Source organism: Leucoraja erinacea, chromosome 2, assembly GCF_028641065.1.
Source record: "Leucoraja erinacea ecotype New England chromosome 2, Leri_hhj_1, whole genome shotgun sequence".
In the NCBI taxonomy this organism is placed as follows: domain Eukaryota; kingdom Metazoa; phylum Chordata; class Chondrichthyes; order Rajiformes; family Rajidae; genus Leucoraja; species Leucoraja erinaceus.
Window position 1 is genome coordinate 93610583 of NC_073378.1, and position 21146 is coordinate 93631728.

General features: G+C 40.4%; 1 protein-coding gene across 1 annotated transcript in view; it reads right to left on the reverse strand.

Moving 5' to 3' along the window:
- The window catches only part of LOC129712715 (dynein axonemal heavy chain 11-like), a 286248-nt gene that overhangs the window by 254907 nt on the left and 10195 nt on the right, over window positions 1–21146 (reverse strand). Inside the window, exons 3-7 of the mRNA XM_055661378.1 lie at window positions 15774–15973; window positions 5996–6185; window positions 5751–5850; window positions 2611–2822; window positions 102–335 (exon numbers count right to left, since the gene is read on the reverse strand). Of these exons, the coding sequence (XP_055517353.1) occupies window positions 102–335; window positions 2611–2822; window positions 5751–5850; window positions 5996–6185; window positions 15774–15973 (936 nt within the window). The remainder of the gene's footprint in view (window positions 1–101; window positions 336–2610; window positions 2823–5750; window positions 5851–5995; window positions 6186–15773; window positions 15974–21146) is intronic.

Below are 21146 nucleotides of genomic sequence, written 5' to 3' on the forward strand. Positions count from 1 at the left end.
TGAGATTGATTCACCATTACACACTCCCAACTCATGATATATCATCGAAGCTTATTCTTGATAACCAGTTACTGCATATATATATATATATATATGTTTACCTCAAGTTGTAACAGGCGATTATAAAACCTGTCAAACTGTGTGAAAACCATTGATAGTGGGAAATCCCAGTGTCTGTAATCATCCAAGTTTGTGTAATAGGTTACCAGCTTTTCTTTGTGTTTCAAGAAACATTCTTTAAAAGCCCTAAAATTTTTCACACATATTTGAATATTTTCCCAAGACTCTTCAATCTCATTTTTCAATAGGTCCTCTGGTGACAAAAAAACTATGGCCTAGAAAGAAGCACATTTACAATGGAAGTTAGTTTGAAACAAGAATACTTATCTCAAAAATAGTATTTACTGATACACCATAATGTAATAATGAAGTAGCACCACATCTTTACATTTAGTGGTAAAATGTTTTCTGTTAATTGCATTTTGGAGTGAACTTATTATGAAGATTGTATTTAAAATGTATACAATATACTTGATTTAATCTCTCAACCCTTTCAAATAATTAAATGAAAATTAATACTATATTTGTAGATTTCTTAAATATCTTTCTGTTGTATGTATAAAAGGTTTGTGGCTATCTAGCTATATAGGATTAAAAAAGGACAAATTGCTGGAATAACCCGACAAGTCAGGCAGCATCTCTGGAGAATATGAATATGTCACAGATCCATGTTGTGTAGTGATGCTGTCTGACCTGCTGAGTTATTCCAGCGCTTTTGTGTCTTTTTTTAGTAAACCAGCATCTGAAGTTCCTTATTTCTATAGTATAGGATAACTAAATAACCTGTGATTTAATGTTTCACTACATTTCTAAGGAATTTATTAACACAAAGATTAAACTCAAATGCAGTGAATACATGGGTCACGCTGCCAGACTACAAGTCCCCTATCATTATGTAAAATGAAACAAAAGGTTCTACTCATTGGAAATGATTTTAATTCTGGAGAATGCTAATAATTCAATGTGTATAGTCATACCACGAGAATAAAACAAAACAGACAGACGTTGGATTCATGCCAGCAGTAATATTATACCAACACAACAAGACCTACATTTGTTGGAGGTTTGAAAATTAAATCAATTCATTGAATTGTGTTCATCGATGTACCAATTTTAAATTAAGCCTCGGCAGAAGCAAGCAATTCAAGAGAGTTCCAATGTCAATTTGAGAGAATAAATAGATGTTGTATCCTTTATCCAGCCAGTGGAATTGACGGATTGCAGTGAATTTTCAGAGAGAACATCTTTGGTATCTTTGAGACGTTTGTGTTTAGATTATGTCTCAGTAGCATAGAGGAGGGCATGGAATGCTATTGCTTGATAGACCGTGAGTTCAGTTCTGCTTCATTGAAAACTATGGTGATATTTACCATCAATGTCTCACCTTCCATGTGAGATGGCTCAAGATATGGAAAACAATTCATTTTTTCAAGGGAGTCATTATGGGCATTTATTGTGGGAGAAAACAGCAGATACAGGTTGGTACGGGAAAATAGCATTCTTTTAGATACGGCTCTGTATAATGTTTAAATAAGCTTAGAAGTGTTAAAAAGGTTGTTTTAAACGTCATCCAGATGAGAGGCACATATACTTTTAATTCATCATTAAAAATAATGTCGAACCCAAGAGTAATGCAAACATTTTCCGAGTCGAAAACTCCACAAATGCATTGCTTGATCATAACTTTAACCAGGTTTTGATTGCAGATAATTGACCAGAAATGTAAACTCTCTATCTCTTTCCAAATATGCTATCTTACCCGTTTACCTGTTCAATATTTCCAATACTTTATGTTACATATTTCCAACATCTGCAATACTTTGCCCATGTATTATTGTTTATACATAAATCAAACTGAAGGAGGAACTCAGCAGGTCAAACAGCATCAGTGAAGTTAATGAACAGGTGACATTCCAGGTCCTTCCTTCAAGTCTTCCAGAGGTGTCATGACTTGAAACGTTGTCTGCCCAATTCCCTCCATAAATGCCTGACTTGCCGAGTCTCTCCAGCAGCTTGATTTTTGCACAGGATTCCAGAAACTTTCTCTTGCATCATCATAATTTACACTGATCATTTGTAGATAAATAAATTTTAAGAACCATGATTTTGGTTACAGTTTCCATTTCTAGCATTAAATGCAAATTCATATTCAACTGCTAAAGGTTACAAAGGTAATGAATTTTGTATTGGAAAATGTAGCAATAAAGATACTTTTCCCATCTTAATATCTATCAGTATACTGACACAATAAGGCCACTGAATACAGCAATAACAATAACTTAATCCAATAATTTGTTTAGACACCACCACTTTGTGTTTGATGTAAATAAAACCATGATTACTCAACTGTTTTTGAAGGAAACTATTTGGCTTTTTACCATTTAATTATTTGTACCTTGATCAAATATTTCGCTGGTTTGAAGAAGCAGTGAGAACTGGATTTGAAAATCAATGACAAATCTCTACAGTGCTTTACTGACAACAGCCAGGAATCATAATCACTTGGCATGCCATAGTATATAATTTAACATGAAGCTGATGTAAAATTACCTGTTTGATTAATAAGTTGCAGAATTCCTGCAGGAGGACTATGATCCGTACAGGAAAGCAATAGTGTTTGGAATGGCTCCAGATGAGACAGATGGTATGAAATAGAGCTGGAATTAATACAGGGATCTTTGAAAATTCAGTTTCTTGCAGAATTTCAATATGGTGTTGCAGTGGTCGAAGATGTAGGTCGATGTCTTGGACTTCGATCAGAGCTTTAAGAAATTATAACAGTAAAATAGTCAGTATAAAACAGACGTACTTTGAGAAAACCAAAGTTTTAAAATGTGTATTTTGTAATAAATGATTATTTTCTATGACATCCTTTATGTTCATTCAATAACTTTAATTAAAGCTTTTATTTGAAAGCGATTCATTGCCACAGACTGCTGTGGAGGCCAAGTCATTGGGTATTTTTGAGGTAGAGATTGACATACTTGATTGATAAGGGTATCAAGGGTTATGGGGAAAAAAACAGGGGAATGGGATTGAGAAGGAAGGATAGATCAGCCATGATTGAATGACAGGTAGAGAAAAAAGTTGGAGAAACTCAGTGGGTGAGGCAGCATCTATGGAGCGAAGGAATAGGTGATGTTTTGGGTCGAGACCCTTCTTCAGATGAAAGGTCTCGACCTGAAACATCACCTATTCTTTCGCTCCATAGATGCTGCCTCACCCGCTGAGTTTCTCCAACTTTTTTGTCTACCTTTGATTTTTCCAACATCTGCCGTTCTTTCTTAAACACGATTGAATGACAGAGTAGACTCGATGGGCCAAATGGCCTACTTCTTCTCCTGTGCAGAAGTGTGGCCGCCTGTGGCAGCAGGCCTGGTTCGCCATTGCGAGAAGATAAGACTGTATTAAGAAATTGTTTACCTTTATTGGCGCCAGAAACTTGGTGACTATTTGTGTACTGCCTAGGTGAAGCCTGCTACATGATTGTAGTTATTGTACTTTGTAAATATTTTTGGATAGTGCAGACCCATTCACATAACGAACACACAAAAAATCATATATATACACACATGAGGCTCCCTTTCTGAAATGTATTCAAATATGTATGTTGTTAACAGAATTGTCCTTGCACAAAAAAAATCAGGGTTGGACACTAGGGACAAGCACTGCACCTGCTCTGCTTAGATCATCAATTATTGCAGTCAGTCAGAGGAGAGCACATTGGGCTCTGGCAAAATTCTGGCAACAGCTGCCGTGCTGTTGGAGATATTGGTCTCTTTGAAAGTTTATTTAGGTAGAAGAAGTCAGAGGAGAAAGGAGAGAAGGGCTCTAGCCTCTTAAAGTGATCTTTTAGAAGCCTCCCTCCTTCCTCCACTAGTTCCAGGCAACGATACATTTTAACACCAAGATTATCCTAGGCAGATGAAGGGAGAGCTGTGGCCTTACGCACCTACATGTAGACATGAAACTCACTTAACATGCAGGTCAATTTCAATGTTGGTTGATATACTACATTAATGCAGTTATAGTAAACCCTCAGTGTAACGGACCTCTTTGTAATGGATTTAGGCTATAGCGGACGGAGGCCCCACGCAGTAATTCCCACAGGCCAGCACTGCCTCCGTGGACCTATCGACTTTCGCCACTAGGCTGGGCTTCCAATGCTAACCCCGGCATGCACTGCCACCCCAGCAGCTTCCAGGCCAGACCTTCTGCCACCACTGCTGGCGCACACAGCTTCCTCAGCCACTTCCTGGCCACGCCTGCTCTGCTGCAGCAACTGCTGACCCTTACCTGCACTCTAGCCACAACCAATGACTCTGCCAATCCTCGCCTCACCCCCTGCCGCCAGAAGGTTGTGGCTGTCAACTCACCTGGATTCTAGGCTCAGCTCTAGAGTGAGAGGCTGAAGAAGGGTCTCGAGCCACTTCTTATGAGACCCTTATTAAGGCAGTCTTTAAAATGGGAGTGCCATCTGGATCACCTCAAGTAAGACCAGATAGCAATACTGGAAAGCCATATTTAATATTTTGCACTCCACTCGTCAACTGGAAGAGCTATAATTCTCTGAAAATTCAGATTTTGCTGGGCAATTAAAAGATTTGTTGTCAATGCCATGCATCCTGCATCTTACAACGACTTGTCAGCGGGGGGGGGGGGGGGGGGGGACAGTTCACTGCCATATTTCAGTAAACAAGATGGATAGATGGATAGCTCTGTGGAAACAAAATGTAATCATTCTGCCCATGATTCTCAATCTGATCTCTTGCTGGTCATGTTGGAAAGCACGATCTGAACTGCTTCTTGGGGGCCATGAGCAGTAAAATAGAAAATGTCGTTGGTGTTGTCAAGTTATAATTACACTGCTTGTTGGAACCTCCAGAGAGGGTTTCAAGTTTATCTTGGATCAAGTTTATCTTGGGTGACGTTTCGGGTCGAGATCCAAAACGTCACCCATTCCTTCTCTCCAGAGATGCTGCCTGTCCCGCTGAGTTACTCCAGCATTTTGTGTCTTCGATTTAAACCAGCGTCTGCAGTTCTTTCCTACACAACTTGGAACTGGGATCAAGTTCTCGTGTCTGCATTCTGGCTATTGATCAATTCCCACCAAATGCATATCACTTCTATTTGACTCTCTGGATATGCAATGGCACCCCCCATGACATCTGCCTTGGCTACGACAGATTTAGCCAAGATGCAAAATGACTTCCAGAATTGGAAAGGTTCTGTGGTCAGCTCTCCATTTAGGTGCAGCTTTGGCCTCTGTGTCAGATGGTTATGGTCTGACAGAACAAACGTTTGAGACCTCTGATATTATTTACACATAACCCCATTTGAGGAAAATGAAGGGACCCACACAGAAACCGGTGTGGGTCCCCTGCACAGTGCACATGTTTTTCCTGAGCTTAATGAAATTCTATCATACCTTTGATATTAGATTATCTTGAACTGCCAAACTCAACCTTTACATTGTTGGGTGATATTTCACTGAAGCCTCCTCACAAGTCTAAAACAATTGCAACAACTTGGCAACATCGTGATCCAACAACATAAAATAATTAGCATGGTCAGCCTAAGAATCAACAAACTAGAATTAATATTTACACTGTTCAGAGTCATTACTGATCATATTTGCTTTAGAACCATACAATAATTGTTACTAACAAAATGTGTAGAGTCATACCCACCACCTACGACATCTTGTAAACTTGCTTTGAAAGTGGGGAAATAGCTGCTTTCTGTTATTTCCAGGATCTTGGCCATTTTTCGGATAACAGGGGTCTGAAGCTAGCGGTTAAAATAACAATCATTTCCATCAGTTATTTATCAACACACAGCATAGCAATGAAACTAGGTGCTGCAACTTCAGGCCATGGCCAGAATTGAGAAGCAAACAAAGTTATTGCAGAATATCTGCTTTAATTACACTCACTTGCTCGTAAACACAAAGGAGGTTTGCTTTCCTTGCCTTCCAGAAATCCAATTCTGTTTCTGGACCAGGATTCATTCCTTGAAGCAAAGGTTCAGAAGAATCCTTCTTCAGTACATCTCGAATTTGATGAGTCCACTTGATCACCATTGACTCAATTGGGTGAATTATTAACCGGTCATAATGATCCAGTCTAAAAAATATCAGAATAGGACAGAGGCAAAAGTTCAAATAATTGCTCTTTCTTTCAGTGTTATTATAACCTGAATGACACATTAATAAATCAAGACCTCAATACCAAAGTGATAAACTTGTGTATGTCACAAACCACTTCTTATTCAATCTATTTCTGTCATTCAGTTACAGTATCTCTTGTTTCCATTTAAGCCTGTTGACAAGTCGATTCATTTTCTTTCCAGTGTTTCCCAGATCTTGCTAACAGACTTCAATACACCACATAATTTACACCACTTTAGTCTATAATATGGTGCAATTGAATGTAACTTGCAACATCTATAGTTTTGCACAATATTTTATCGACACTTTGGGCAATCCTTGACATCTGCTTAACCAGTTTCTGGTGAACATGACACTTAAACACTCTCAATTCTCTTGATCCTTGACTCTTGAAGCCAACAAGAGCTGGACCAGCAGGGAGAGAAAAAAGAGAAACTCATGCGAAGTTTAAAATGGTCCAAATCAATTATATCAAAGGAAACAACGTTAAAAGATATCTATAAAAGCAGAAAAGAGTTTTAAAATTGAAATACAATTTTTCATATTTTGGATACATTTTTACTATTATAATACATTTATTGACCTGCTGGCTGCATTATAGCAGTTACTTTGTTTCTGTAATTATGTCAGTGCCTTGTATTTAACCAACACTAACTACTCAGACCACAAATAAATTCACAGGCCAGTTGTTTAGGAAATACAGTTCTGGAAAGAAGAGGCCATGCAAGGTCCATTGATTCAGTATTTCAAGCACCTGTTGAACAACATCTAATAGGACTTCCTACACAAGAAATGAAATAATATTATTTGACAAAATGTTTAAGGTATAATGTATTTGGAATAAATTCAATCTGCGCATTGGAAATAGATGCTTCACCAAGGATACTAAATGTCTATCTAAACAGCTACCACACTTTCACAATTGATGAGAGGGGTTCTACTTGACAAGTTATTTGAAAAGCAATATATGACTAATGTTTCTGAACACATTTTAAGGCTGCACACCACCAAAAACAAGCAAAAAAATCTGTAGCTTAGATACTAATGATGTTAAGTCTGCATAAAAATAAAATCAATCACTACTTTCCTTTCTCTTGACTATTAGTATGCCATAGTCCCAGTTTCAGTTCCTCTCACATTTCAATTCCTTTAATTTCCATTTGGCCTCTAACTTACTTGGATGCTCTACTTTCACAAGGTATAAGCAGAGTTAAAGAGGTGGGAGAGCCAACCAAACAGATCTCCCAAACAACTAAAAACATATCATTTTTAATTTCTGGCTTTCAAGGCAAAATACACAGCAGCATCACACAAAATAATGATACTGATAAATATTGATTGAAAATATTTTAACACCTTGCATGGCGATTCTCCTACTGAGAAAGACAAATACTTCTAACTATAATGCAATCATGCACTATCTATCTATCTTTATTATATTACTAAAAGTAAGATCTTGACCGCTTTTGAATCACTGCGATGTGATTTCCGAGAGAACTCCGCCACTTACGGCCGTCATTTTTGGCCACCTCGCTCAGAGCCCCCCCCCCCCCCTCCGCCGGACTTGACCGGAGGATTTTTCCCATCGATGAAAGAGACATTAATGTTTTAAAATATTTCGCCATTCTCTCTGCTGCCCCCGCTGGCGGCAGGGGGGGGGGGGGACTATAAAACCCGGAAGTGTCGTGGCTCACTCAGTCTCTGCCAGACGGGGGAAGCGAGAGGGTCACGGCTCTCTGAGCTGCGAATAACACTGAACGCACGTCTACTCCACGGTGAGTCCCCAACATGTGGTTTTCAGCAAATGTGTTTGTTGTTTGCAAAGTGTTTGCCCAATTAGATTGGCTTTTTAAAGGGCTTTCAGCAAATGTGTTTTGTTGGCTTGCAAAGTGTTTTTGTCCAATTGGCTTGGCTTTTAAAGGGCTTGCTTGCAACAGTTTTCGGATGGAAATAAACATTTTATTAGATCAGGATTGTGTTTAATTTCAAAATTGGTGCTCATTCTGTGATTTTCGCTTAGTTGCAAGATGGCGCCGATTACATAATTTCCGGTTAGTGACATGCTGGCGCTGAGTGAGTCATTTCTGGTTCGTGGCAAGAAGCGAGAGGGTGACGTCAAGATGGCGCCGAGTGTAGGCGACGTTGAATAATTCAAGAGAGCTGACTGCTCTGTCTATGGTGAGTGTGTTTGTTGGATGTTATTTAAAGCACGTTTTTGCTTCAGCACCAGCAGCCTCTACAGGAGGTTTTAAACATTTGTTTTACACACTGCATATTCAACATGTTCTAGTTACATTCTAAAACAATGTGTATTTGAACACAATGATTAAAGTGACTATCTACTTGCAATTAATTCAAATCAAAGTGTAATGTAGATGTACAGTAGGTAGGTTTTGAACATTATTCTTAGTTTATCTGAATCACTTTGGACAGCTTGACTTGATTTGGCTGTTTCTCTCAACTAAATTAGAAGGATGTTGGGCTTAAACACAGAAAGGCTGGCATAATGTAAAGCATGGATTTTAATTAAATATTAGGGGAGTGCTGTTTCACCATTTGGACATAACTTAAATTGCACAAAACAACACTTCACTAATACTTCATTGAAATATGTTTCTTACATTATGTACCACTTTTCAACATTATTAATGATCCACAAAATTATTTGAAGGTGTATTCCTAAAGTCAACTTTATTCACTTGCCACCAAATAAAACTGGTTAACTGCTAGAGTTATTTCATTATCATATGCACTTGCAATAGAACAATTACATTCTTACTTGATGCAGCATTACAGGTACATTGATACAACAATGCAACTAATAAATATAATCAATAATCCAATAAATTATCAGTAATATTAGTTAACAAGAACATAATAGTACATGGTGCAACCAAATCAAGATCCATAGTAGATTATTGTTGAGGTAGTTGTGGTTACGGTTGTGCAGTATGGTTCTTGATGGTTATTGGAAGAAACTATTCTTGAACCTGGAGGCAATTGTTCTCGGGCTTCTCTACCTTTTTTCCGCCAATGAGATGGGAGCATGGCCAGGATGGGTGTGGGTCTTTGGTAACATTTGGTGCCTTTTTGAGGAAGCATTTGGTATAGATTCCTTCAATGGTGAAGACGTCAATACCTTGTGATGGACAGGGCAATTTCCACCATTTTCCACAGTCTCCAATATTGGACGCTCAAGCTTTGAGCTAGGCTGTGATGCAACCAGTCAGAATATTCTCTCCCTTATACCTGTAGAAGTTTGATTGAACATTCATCGACATGCAGCATCTCCTCAAACCCAGGAACTTGAAGTAGGTAACTTTTTGCTTCGCTGAGGTTCATGACAGGTTCATGGATTATTGGCTTTCCCTACCTGAAGTCAACTATCAGCTCCTTGGTGTTGATGACATTGAGAGCAAGATTGTTGTTCTGGTTCAATCAGATTAGCAATCTCCTTCCTGTACTCCGACTCATTATTACCTGCTATTTGTCCAACAACGGTGGGATCATCGGCAAGTTTAAAGATGGCATTGGCGCAGTGTCTGGCTACACTGTCATGGGCATTGAGAGAGTGGCGCAGGAGACTGAGCAAACAGCCATGATGCTCCCCTGTGCTGATAGTCAGTGAGGAGGAAGTGTTGCGCTCTCTTCACGAGCAGAGACAGAGTTCCAAGTTTGACGATATGTTTAGAAGGATAAATGCCGAACTGTAGCTGATGAAAAACAGCTGGATGTGCGTGTTCTTATTGTCCATGTGGTCCAATGCAGATTGGAGAGCCAGCGAGACATGCACATTTACCTCATTGGTATTTATGGGAATCTACTACATTGGAAAGTGTTACCTTGATCTGGAAATGATTCAATGTCTGAGAATTTTATTGAGATTTAATAAGATCACACATAAATACAAAGCTTTACTTTCAGAAATGGATGATTTGAGAAGATGGCCACAAGTTAAAAGAACATTAAAAGATGATATTGTGCAATGACACGTGTGTAGGAAGGAATTGCAGATGTTGGTTTAAACCGAAGATAGACACAAAAAGCTGGAGCAACTCAGCGGGTCAGGCAGCATCTCTGGAGGGATGGAATGGGTGACGTTTTGGGTCGAGACCCTTCTTCAGACACAATGACACGTCTGTGCAATGACACAACTGATGAGGATGGCTGACTGACTATAATTACATATAATAACCTACAGCTGACAATTTTATTTCACGCAACTAAATCTCAAATAGTGTCAAATATTTTGTAGTTAATGTATTTTACATTTGATTTTACTATGCAATTAAATTGCACTCCAGGTAAAACATATTGCAGAAGATACATTCAATATATGTAAGAAGGAGCTGCAGTTGCTGGTTTAAATTGAAGATGGACACAAAAAGCTGGAGTAACTCAGCGGGACAGGCAGCATCTCTGGAGAGAAGGAATGGGTGACGTTTCGGGACGAGACCCTTCAATATGAAGGATTTATTTACAACAGTATGTAATGGAAGCCATCAAATAAAAGATGGACAATAGATAAGCCAAATTTCTTGAAAATGGTAATAATTAAGAAATAATATTAGTGTGGACAAATTTTAATTCTGGATAAAAGGAGCTGAATTATGATTTGCACAAATAAAGTAAATGAATGAGCAATATTACAAATGTCTGAAACCCAAGGATACATAGGGTTGGGCATACATATTTTGTGCAAGATCCCTAGCACTGATATTCTATAGCACACAAAACTCAAGGGATCACGTACAGTAGAATAGCCTGACATGAAAACACTCACACCAAATTATTTTCTCAACAATATCCATCCTTTATGGATAATGGAAATTGCCGAGGTAACGAGTATTGCAGCAGTCTGGGATTGTTAGGGGCAGGGGACATAAAGAATCATGAGGATGTAATAAAATAATTAAGTGGTAGTAATGTGGATCAGGAAGGAGTTGGGGAATGAGTGAATGGGACCAGAGGCTGCCAGTCCAATTGACAATCAAACTAGTCTGATAGCAGCGTGCAGTAAATGCTGTTATAGAGTAAGAACCCAGATGAAAGTGAATGTGTCAAACTCCCTGACAGAAACATAAACACGTCCTTTAAATAGTTGCATGTTCTAACACGCCAATAGATCCAAGTCAGCGAACAAGTCCCTCATTTGCATCACACAATTTTGCACCAGTGACATAAAAAACACAATACATCATTTGATATGGAAGAGCACAAAGGCAGTGCAGAAAGCAATTGATGTTGGGATTAATTTTAAAATTCCATTGTGGGCAGGTACAAGGTTTGCCGTACATCCAATGCTCAAGCCAAATGTTTGCTTTCACAGACAGGTGTACTCAGTAGAACCCAAAATGTAGTAATGAGCGCAAAATAATTTGGAGTAGTGACAATAGAACTTTATTTCGCCCTGGAGAGAAATTGATCTGCCAACAGTCAGGAGTCAGTCGGTCTCAGTATACCCTACGACATAGTTAGAAACATAGAAATTAGGTGCAGGAGTAGGCCATTCGGCCCTTCGAGCCTGCACCGCCATTCAATATGATCATGGCTGATCATCCAACTCAGTATCCCGTACCTGCCTTCTCTCCATACCCCCTGATCCCCTTAGCCACAAGGGCCACATCTAACTCCCTCTTAAATATAGCCAATGAACTGGCCTCAACTACCCTCTGTGGCAGAGAGTTCCAGAGATTCACCACTCTGTGTGAAAAAAGTTCTTCTCATCTCGGTTTTAAAGGATTTCCCCCTTATCCTTAAGCTGTGACCCCTTGTCCTGGACTTCCCTAACATCGGGAACAATCTTCCTGCATCTAGCCTGTCCAACCCCTTAAGAATTTTGTAAGTTTCTATAAGATCCCCTCTCAATCTTCTAAGTTCTAGAGAGTATAAACCAAGTCTATCCAGTCTTTCTTCATAAGACAGTCCTGACATCCCAGGAATCAGTCTGGTGAACCGTCTCTGCACTCCCTCTATGGCAATAATGTCCTTCCTCAGATTTGGAGACCAAAACTGTACACAATACTCCAGGTGTGGTCTCACCAAGACCCTGTACAACTGCAGTAGAACCTCCCTGCTCCTATACTTAAATCCTTTTGCAATGAAAACTAGTTGTACAGTTTGTAGCCACAGGAAGGATCTCCTGTGGCGTTTCATCCTGCATCTTGGTGGAACCAGTCTGTTGCTGAAGGTACTGAAGGTTGGCCACTGTGTCATGGAGGAGGTGAGCTGTATTGTCCAGGATGCTCCGCAGTTTGAGGAGCAGCCTCCTATCCAAGACCACCTCCCATGAAACCAACTCCACCCCCAGGACGGAGCCAGCCTTCCTGTTGTTGATCCAATTGGCATCTTGTTTGTTGAGTTTGTTGATCCAATTGGCGTCTGCAGCCTTCGCCCTGCTGCCCCAGCACACGACAGCAAAGAAGATGGCACTGGCTACCATCGATTTGTAGAACATCGGCAGCACCTTGCTGCAGTTGTTGAAGGAGCAGAGCCTTCTGAAAACGTACAGCCGGCTCGGTCTCATCTTGAACAGGACCTCAGCGTTCCTGGACCAGTCCAGTTTACCGTCCAGGTACACGCCAAGGTATCTGTATTCCTTGGTAAACTGCACATCCACACCATTGATGGAGACAGGGGACAGGGGTGTATTCCACTCCTCCTAAAGTCCACCAGTTACTCCTTAGTCTTGTCAGTGTTGAGCTGCAGGTGATTCAGCCCACAACAAAGTCGTTGACTACACCTCTGTATTCAGCTTCCCTCCCCTCACTGATGTAGCCCACAATTGCAGAGTCATCGGAAAACTCCTGCAGGTGGCTGGAGACCAAGTTATACCTAAAGTCTGAGGTGTAGATGGTGAACAGAAAGGGAGAGAGGACCGTCCCCAGTAGGGCCCTTGAGTTGCTCACTACCATGCCCGAGACATGCAGTTCTGTAGCCCGACATATTATGGTCATCCAGTCAGGTAGTTGGTGATCCAGGACACCAACGGAGCATCCACCCGCTTCTTCGTCAGTTTGCTCCGTAGCAGTGCAGCCCGGATGGTGTTAAAAGCACTAGAGAAGTCAAAAAACATGACTAAAGGGAAAACAACAAATCTTTTTGATCAAACAAACATCTGTAATTAATAAATATTCCAGTCTTACTGTTCCGTCTTATTTATTTAAATATCAAGTTCAAAACAAAAATCAAACTGGATTCATTAAGTAAAATTAAAATAACCAAACAGCAGAATTTTCCACAGGACCAGGAATGCCACATTTCCATTCCAGTCCATGTATTCTAGGGCAGCTGATGAATCTAATGAGGGATTCTGACTGCCATATGTGGGGAAGGAAATGTTTAAGGAGGCAGATGAGCAAATAATAAGAGGCAGTGCAATGCTACCATTTTTACTGGACCTCCTGACCTTCCTGAAAAGAGGCTCTAGGTTCTCAGTGCAATCCCAAATATTACTTTTCCACATAAAGTGGTTGAGGCAAGGGATTTCCGTGCGTTAATGGGTATTTTCAACTTTTCATGGAGGCTTTGAAAGCATACAATTTTATTTTGTGCTGCTCTTCTGATAATCTGAGATGGTGCGTGAAGAAGAGTGACTGCTTCAAGAGTATGTATTCAGTATGTAAATGACATGCCTACAAATATTGGACATATTTCTTCCATGCTTTGTGAGGCATGCTGTAGATAGTCCACTTGTCGGTAATATACAGGATGGGGATCAGTTATACGGTCAACTAAGTGGTTTGTTCCAAGTAAGAGCTCCTAAAGATAGTGGGAGAATCTAGGGACAGAAGGCGCGGCCTCAGAATGTAAGTACATAATTTTAGAAAGTAGATGAGGAGGAATATCTTTAGTCAGAGGTTGGTGAATTTGAGGAATTCATTGCCACAGACTGTTGCGGAGACTGTCATTGTGTATTTTTAAAGCTGTGATTGACAAATTCTAGATTAATAAGCGTCTCAAAGGTTATGGGGAGAGGCAGGAGAATGGAGTTGAGAGGGGAAAAAAGATCAACATGATTGAATGGCGGAGTAGACTCGTTGGACCAAATAGCCTATTTCTGCTCCTATAACATGAACTAAAACAGATAATAGCCAACAGGTTACAGCCAAACTCTAGTGGCATTTTCTCATTTGTTCAATATTTAGCTCCACTCTAGTGAAAAACTTGTTGATGGTGGAGTTTCAACATTGTGATGAGGATTGAGAAATGATTTCACTACCTTAGAAAACTAGACAATTCGGTTTCAAACCATAAAACAACTCAAAATTCTATCTTCAGTGGCATTCTAATGAAGGTTCTCGGCCCGCAACGTCACCCATTCCTTCTATACAGAGATGTTACCTGACCCGCTGAGTTACTGCAACATTTCGTGTCTATGTTCATCTTAATCAATACCACATGATGCCATGTATATAAAATTCGATAGCCCCAACCGTTGTTCATATCCTTTCTTGTAACTACCCGAGGAACAAATGTTCATTGGAGAAACCTGTGCCAGGTGAAAGTTCTACCTGCAATAACTAAGCACCAGCTTATTTGATTAATATTAAATAAAGGTATCAATCACAAGGAAGTTTCAAAAACACGACGATACAACATAATTCATCATGATTTAAAGTAAAAAGCATTCAAACATGCCATATTATATTCTTTCCTGGAAAACTGGAAAGTGTTGGACTAATGAAATCAACTTTTATCCAAATGATTGATAGTAAAAAATAGCTTGTATTTAACACCAACAAGATGGAGCTCAACATTTAGTTTAAAAGAATTACCAGCAAGTTAGATAATTTTGCACTAAATTAAGTGATAAAACTAAATTTAGTGGTAAAAGTGATAATTGTACAAGTTTTATAATTTTGCATGCATTAAGCTCTGCCAATTATACCACACAGCAGGCAATGTTCAAACATAGACAAAAGGAACTGCAGATGCGGGTTTACAAACAAAGATACAAGGTGCTGGAGTAATTTAGTGGGTCAGGCAGCGTCTATGGAGGAAATGGATTGGTGACATTTATGGTTGTGACCCTTCTTTTGACTGATTCAATTAAGGAGGAGAAGGCTGGAAGAGAGGTATGGGTAGGACAATGCCTGGCAAGTAATGGGTGGATACAGGTGATGGGCATTTGATTGGCAGATGGCCATGGGCTAAAGATGAAAGTCCCCCTCACCTGTATCCACTTATCAAATGCCAGGTTTTGTCCTGCCGCATCTCTCTTCCTGCTTTCCCTCCCCCTACTACAATCAGTCTGAAGAATGGACCCAAACCAAAACATTACCTATCCATGTCCTCCAGAAATGCTGCCCGACCTGCAGTTACTCCAGCACTTTGTGTCATTTAATGTTCAAATACCCTCATAGTGCATTGCACATGAACGGCAACATCACTCGGTCTTTCCAAATTATTGGCAACACAAATATTAAAGATTCTAAAGTAAATTAACAGAAATCCAAGTGCACTGCAGCTTGCTAAGATATATCTGAGCTGAGTTCACCATTGTCAATTATGCCTACTTAACACTTTCACCAACTGCTCTTACTTGTTCCCATTCCCATTCCGATTGCTGCCTCCCAGTTTGCCTGTTGCCTTTGGTATAGGGAGGAGGGTCCGTCCCATCGCTTGACCATTCACAATATAAATCTTGTTTCTAATAGCTTCGACATGGCGATCTACATCTTGTGAAATAAAGTGTGGCCATGCTCTGTGGTTTCTCTTGCTTGAAAGGACTGGTACAAAGATCTAGAGAAAACATCGAGAAAATATTAATTGGTTTAAATGCACATTATGACTGATACATTTTACAAAATATTTTTAATAGTGTAACAAGACCTAGGAAAATTGAAAGCTTTACAGATTTCATTGTGCATTATATTTTTGAAGTCTGTGATTGTTTTCGTTGTTTAAACCAATATTGACTTGCTGCAGATTGGTTGAGAGGAAAGTTACAGCAGAGTGCCACCATTTGGTTTCTGTCAATGCTATAAATATGATTTGGGTCACAAAATACATTAAACACCCACAAATTAAAGAACTAAATCATGATAAAATGTAGATACTTATCTTTGCTTATTTCCAACACGGGTTTAAATCAACTATCCAAGCAAAGTTTGATCTTTGCAGTCAATAATCTTGGTCAATGTATTTCATACTTGAATTTGTTTTTGCAAGATTCAAATATCACTTTCACATCTCAGTGTGCAGGGCAGAGAGGAAAGAAAAATCATATACAGGTTCTGTTCAAGATTACTGTTTATTTGCCATTATTGGAACATCTCTGGTTATAAATTTGTCCTCAGTAGCATGTGAATGTTATGCTGCGCTTCAGAAACTTGGTTCTACCATGTTGGCCAGATGCTGTTTCACATGCAAACTTGTTGCACAAACTCCCATCCCTAGCTCTCCGTAATTTTCAGATGAGATAATACATGTGAGATTTTAAACAAAAACCCAAGGCCAGCCTTAAGCCGATTGGACCAATTGCTCCCAATTGGGCCCCGCACCTCAGGGGGGCCCCACGCAGTGCCCGGCTTGGCACTGCAGATACTGGTTTATACCAAAGATAGACACGAAAACCTGGAGTAACTCAGTGGGTCAGGCAGCATCTCTGGAGAAAAGGAACGTGATGTTTAGTGTCGGTGATGACGATGTAGTGCGGAGCAAAGATACGGGGTGTGGGGTGACGAAGGGTCGGAGCGAATGACGGGCCCTGCCCAACGGTGGCAGCGATAGTGGCTCCTCCTCCTCCAGTACTCCGCCTGCCCCGATAGCGGCCGCTGCTTGCCAATCCGCTAACGGCGATACCGCTTTCAAAACAAACCCTCCCACACGCCGAGGCCGGAAGGAGGGGGAGGCCCCCTTTCACCGTCTGAGGCACCTGCACCGCTCGGCCCCACACCTGGCTGTTGGCTGGCGGAGGAGGGGTGGCGATGGCGAGGAGATCCCAACTGTCTCCCCCTTTGGCGGCGGCACTTGGTAGTGGACAGGGACGGCCAAGGCAGCGGGGCGATGATACCGTCCCTGTTCGATGAACGCTGACCTTCCTTCCTCCCCACCTCCCCCCCCTCTCTCTCTCGTACGCCCCCCTTATCCTGGGACCCCTCCTCTCCACTGATCCCCATTCCTACCTCTATTCAGTCCTCACTGATATCCCCTGTGCTCCCCTCCCCATCTATCCCCCCCCCAATCTATTCATCCTGCCTGATCTCCCTATCCACCTCACATTGATTCTCTGATCTCCCTACCCCCCCCATCCCTCCTACACTGATTCTCCCCCCATTCATCCTGTACTCCCTCCTTTCCACTGCCCCCCCCATTCATCCTGTACTCATCCCTCATTCATCCTATACTGATCCCCCCCCCCCCAATCCATCCTGTACTGATTCCCTCATTCATCTTTTACTTATCCCCTCATTCATCCTGTACTGATCCCCCCCCCATTCATCTTTTACTGATCACCACATTCATCCTGTAGCGTTCAACCCATTCATCCTGCACAGACCATCTGATCCACACTGCACTGACATCCCCTCCATTCATCCTGTACTTATCACCCATCCATCCTGTAACGATACTCCCATTCATCCTGTAGTGATCCTCCATCCATCCTGTAGTGACCTACCCATTCATCCTGCAGACCTTCCGATCCACACCGTACTGATCCCCCCACCCCATTCATCCTGTACTGATTTCCCATTCATCCTGTAGTGAACCTCCCATTCATCCTGTACTGATGCCACCTGTCAATTCCGTACTGATCCACCCCATTCAACCCCACTGACATCCCCCGCACTCTCCCCTCACAATTTTACCTATACCAACCAACACGCACTAATTCCCCTGCCTCAATCCATCCCTCCCGCCCCGACTGCCTCCTTACCACCCACCCCCTCCCGCTTCCGCCATCTATCCATCCCGCACTGATTCACAGCCCCCCCCCCCCCCCCCCCCCCCTGACCCTACTGTGCTGGAAATGTCTTCAGAGCGAATATTGACTATATTTGATAACGGAATGCAATCAAATGTGTTTTAAATCCCAATGTTATTTCTTTTAATCCATAAAGATGGGTTAATTAAATTGTGAAGACTTGAAACATTAAAACCGCAGGGTTCGATTGTCACTGCTACCGTTGACACGTTATTACAGAATTAATTGTAAAGGCAAATCAATGCTTTTAATATGGAGTATCAGTACTGTAGATTTAATGAGCAACATTATCCAGGTTTCACTTTGTCCTTTGACCATCTGTTGTCACACACACACACACACCCCCCCCCCCCCCCCCCCCCCCCCCCAATTATCTGATGTGTACATTGATCCGAGTGCTACGTTTCCAGAGGATTCTACGCTTACTTCCTCTTCCTATGTGATATGTGGCCATCAACGTTCTTTTTTTTCAATTCTACCTAGCAAAGTAGAGACTACATCAATGCAGAACATACATGAGCTGACATGAGCAGAGAATGGAGGAATATGGATTATGACCAGGCAGATAAGAATTGGTCTCAGCATCATGTTCGACCCAGACATTATGGGCCGATAAGCTGTTCCTGTCCATGTACATGCCCTGCAGTGAATCCAACAGCTCAAAAACTGAGGCTGACATTATACAGCAGGTACCAGGAAGACTAACCTGGTGAATCCTGCACATGGTGTTCAAATGTCAAATTACAACAAAAAAAGCTTCAAAAGTATAACAATCATTATTGGTCATACAAAAGTTGTTTGGTTGTCAGGTGCACTTGCGATAGAAGATTGATGACTGGACCTACTTAATCAAAAAAAATTGAAAGAACAGGAATGAAATGGAATTTGTAAACGTTGCCTGAGCCACTCTTCCGTTTCATAGGTGGTAAATTTGTTATTCCACTGAGTTGATGAGAGGCAGCTTGTGCTTTTTGGTGACTCTAAAAGATGTACATGACATTTAGTCACCTAGTATTAGTTCAAGGCATGGTTGCTAGTGAGGGGGCGATGGAGTTGGAGGAATTATGAAAATAAGATAGTTTTCTACTGATCTCTTCACTATTATCATCATTGGATTAAACACAATCAAACAAAAGATCACTTAAATATTTGTGTGCTCTATGTAATATTTCATTGGAAGAAGGGCCATAAGACAGTTTAGCAGTGAGTGCACTGGTTACTTATTAACTCCATGGTAACAAGTACATAAAACTAGACATGGAAAACAGACAATGGCTTTGTTGTCCTTTATACATATCTGGACATCAGTAGCCCAGGCCAGCTTGGAGTAAAAAAAAAACATGACATGGGAGAAAGATTTTCTTCTACCAACCTGCCAAACAGCTAAACAAACAAACCAAGAAATAAAAAAAAAAACAGGCATCGCAATGTCACACAAGAACAATAGGATATTTCCATCAGTAACAAAAAATGTGAGTGTACATATGATTAGAATCAAATGAACCTACAATGAAATGTTTGAATTAATGTAACATGACTGCACTGTTCCACGAAAAAAAATGCCAAGAGCAAGAAGTTTGTAATAGGTGCAAAATTGCATGAATATTTTGGCATTGAAAACAAAAATCAGATACATCATTAAGACTAAAAAATAACCAATGAACAAATTTGTTTTTATTCTATTAAATTTACTCTTATAATCTAATAAGAAATTTCAACTAAATATTAAAGAGAGATATTTGAATTTAAGAACCAATGAAAATATTAGACGGAAATACGCAAAACAGCAATAGCCAGAATCTAGAGGAGTTCACAACTTCAGACTGAAGGGTCCCAACCTAAAGTGTCATCTGTCCATTTCCCTCCTCAGATGCTGCCTGGCCTGCTGAGTTCCTCCAGCACTTTGTGTTTTCATTTTAAATAGAAATGTGATTTGGTTTTCAAACATGAAATATTTTACCTTTTTATTTATTTTAGTTAAAACCAGCTATGCAAAATAAACAGTTCACATTTAGCAACACGAGTTTAAAGGGAATATTAGGAATTCAGACATAATTCTTCATACATTTATGTTCACTGATTTTATTTTTGAATTTCTGATTTGAGTCTAAAGCCATTTCAAAAATATTTTACAAGGACATTGTGGGCCGAAGGCCCTGTTCCTGTGCTGCACTGTTCTATGTGTATAACAAAATGAAAAACAAAGATGCAGTAGCAAAAATACCCGATTGAATATAAGTGAATTGGCCCTGCAGAGTTGATTTCCAATTGCAGAAATGAATGTTTGAACAAAGTATCTAAGCGGGGCAAATACTAAAAATGTTGATACAGACTGATACAGAACAAAATGCATGTTTAACAGCCAGAAAGCTACTAAAGGCAATTAAGAACTTTCTGCCAAAATTCCATAAAGCTGGCAATAGTTTGCCCAACGGATGTTTCAGTCGGGCCAAGCCATCAGAATAGTGTTGTGTCTCTATTATAAAATGTATAATTTTCTATGCCCTTAAAATCTCAATTTATTTCGCTAAAATCTCTGCAATTGCAATGATTTTACTCTCTGCCCTTCTGTGCAGTTCTGATTATGTTTCTTCCTATAGCCCCAATTTTGCCCCTTTGTAGTCTTGCTTACTGGCCTGTATATGTAACAATAACAGACCATGATTATTTTTCTGGTCTGCAGTAACACTGAAATAGTCTGCTATAAACAAACTGCTGATGAAATTCTAAGGGCCATACACAGATGCTGCTTGACCCACTGAGTTCCACAAGTAATTTGTTTTTTTTTGCTCCAGATTACAACATACATAGTCCTGTGTGCCTATGGCCTGCTCAAATCTGGTTTACAAGTTTTCAGACTGGCTTTGATGCGAGTGGTGTTAAAAATCATTATTCAAGGTTAAAGGGAATACCCCAGGGCTTGAAAAAGCTCTTCATTAAATTTTGATGAGCCTTCAAGTTAACCAGCAATTGTGATGCTTGAATGTA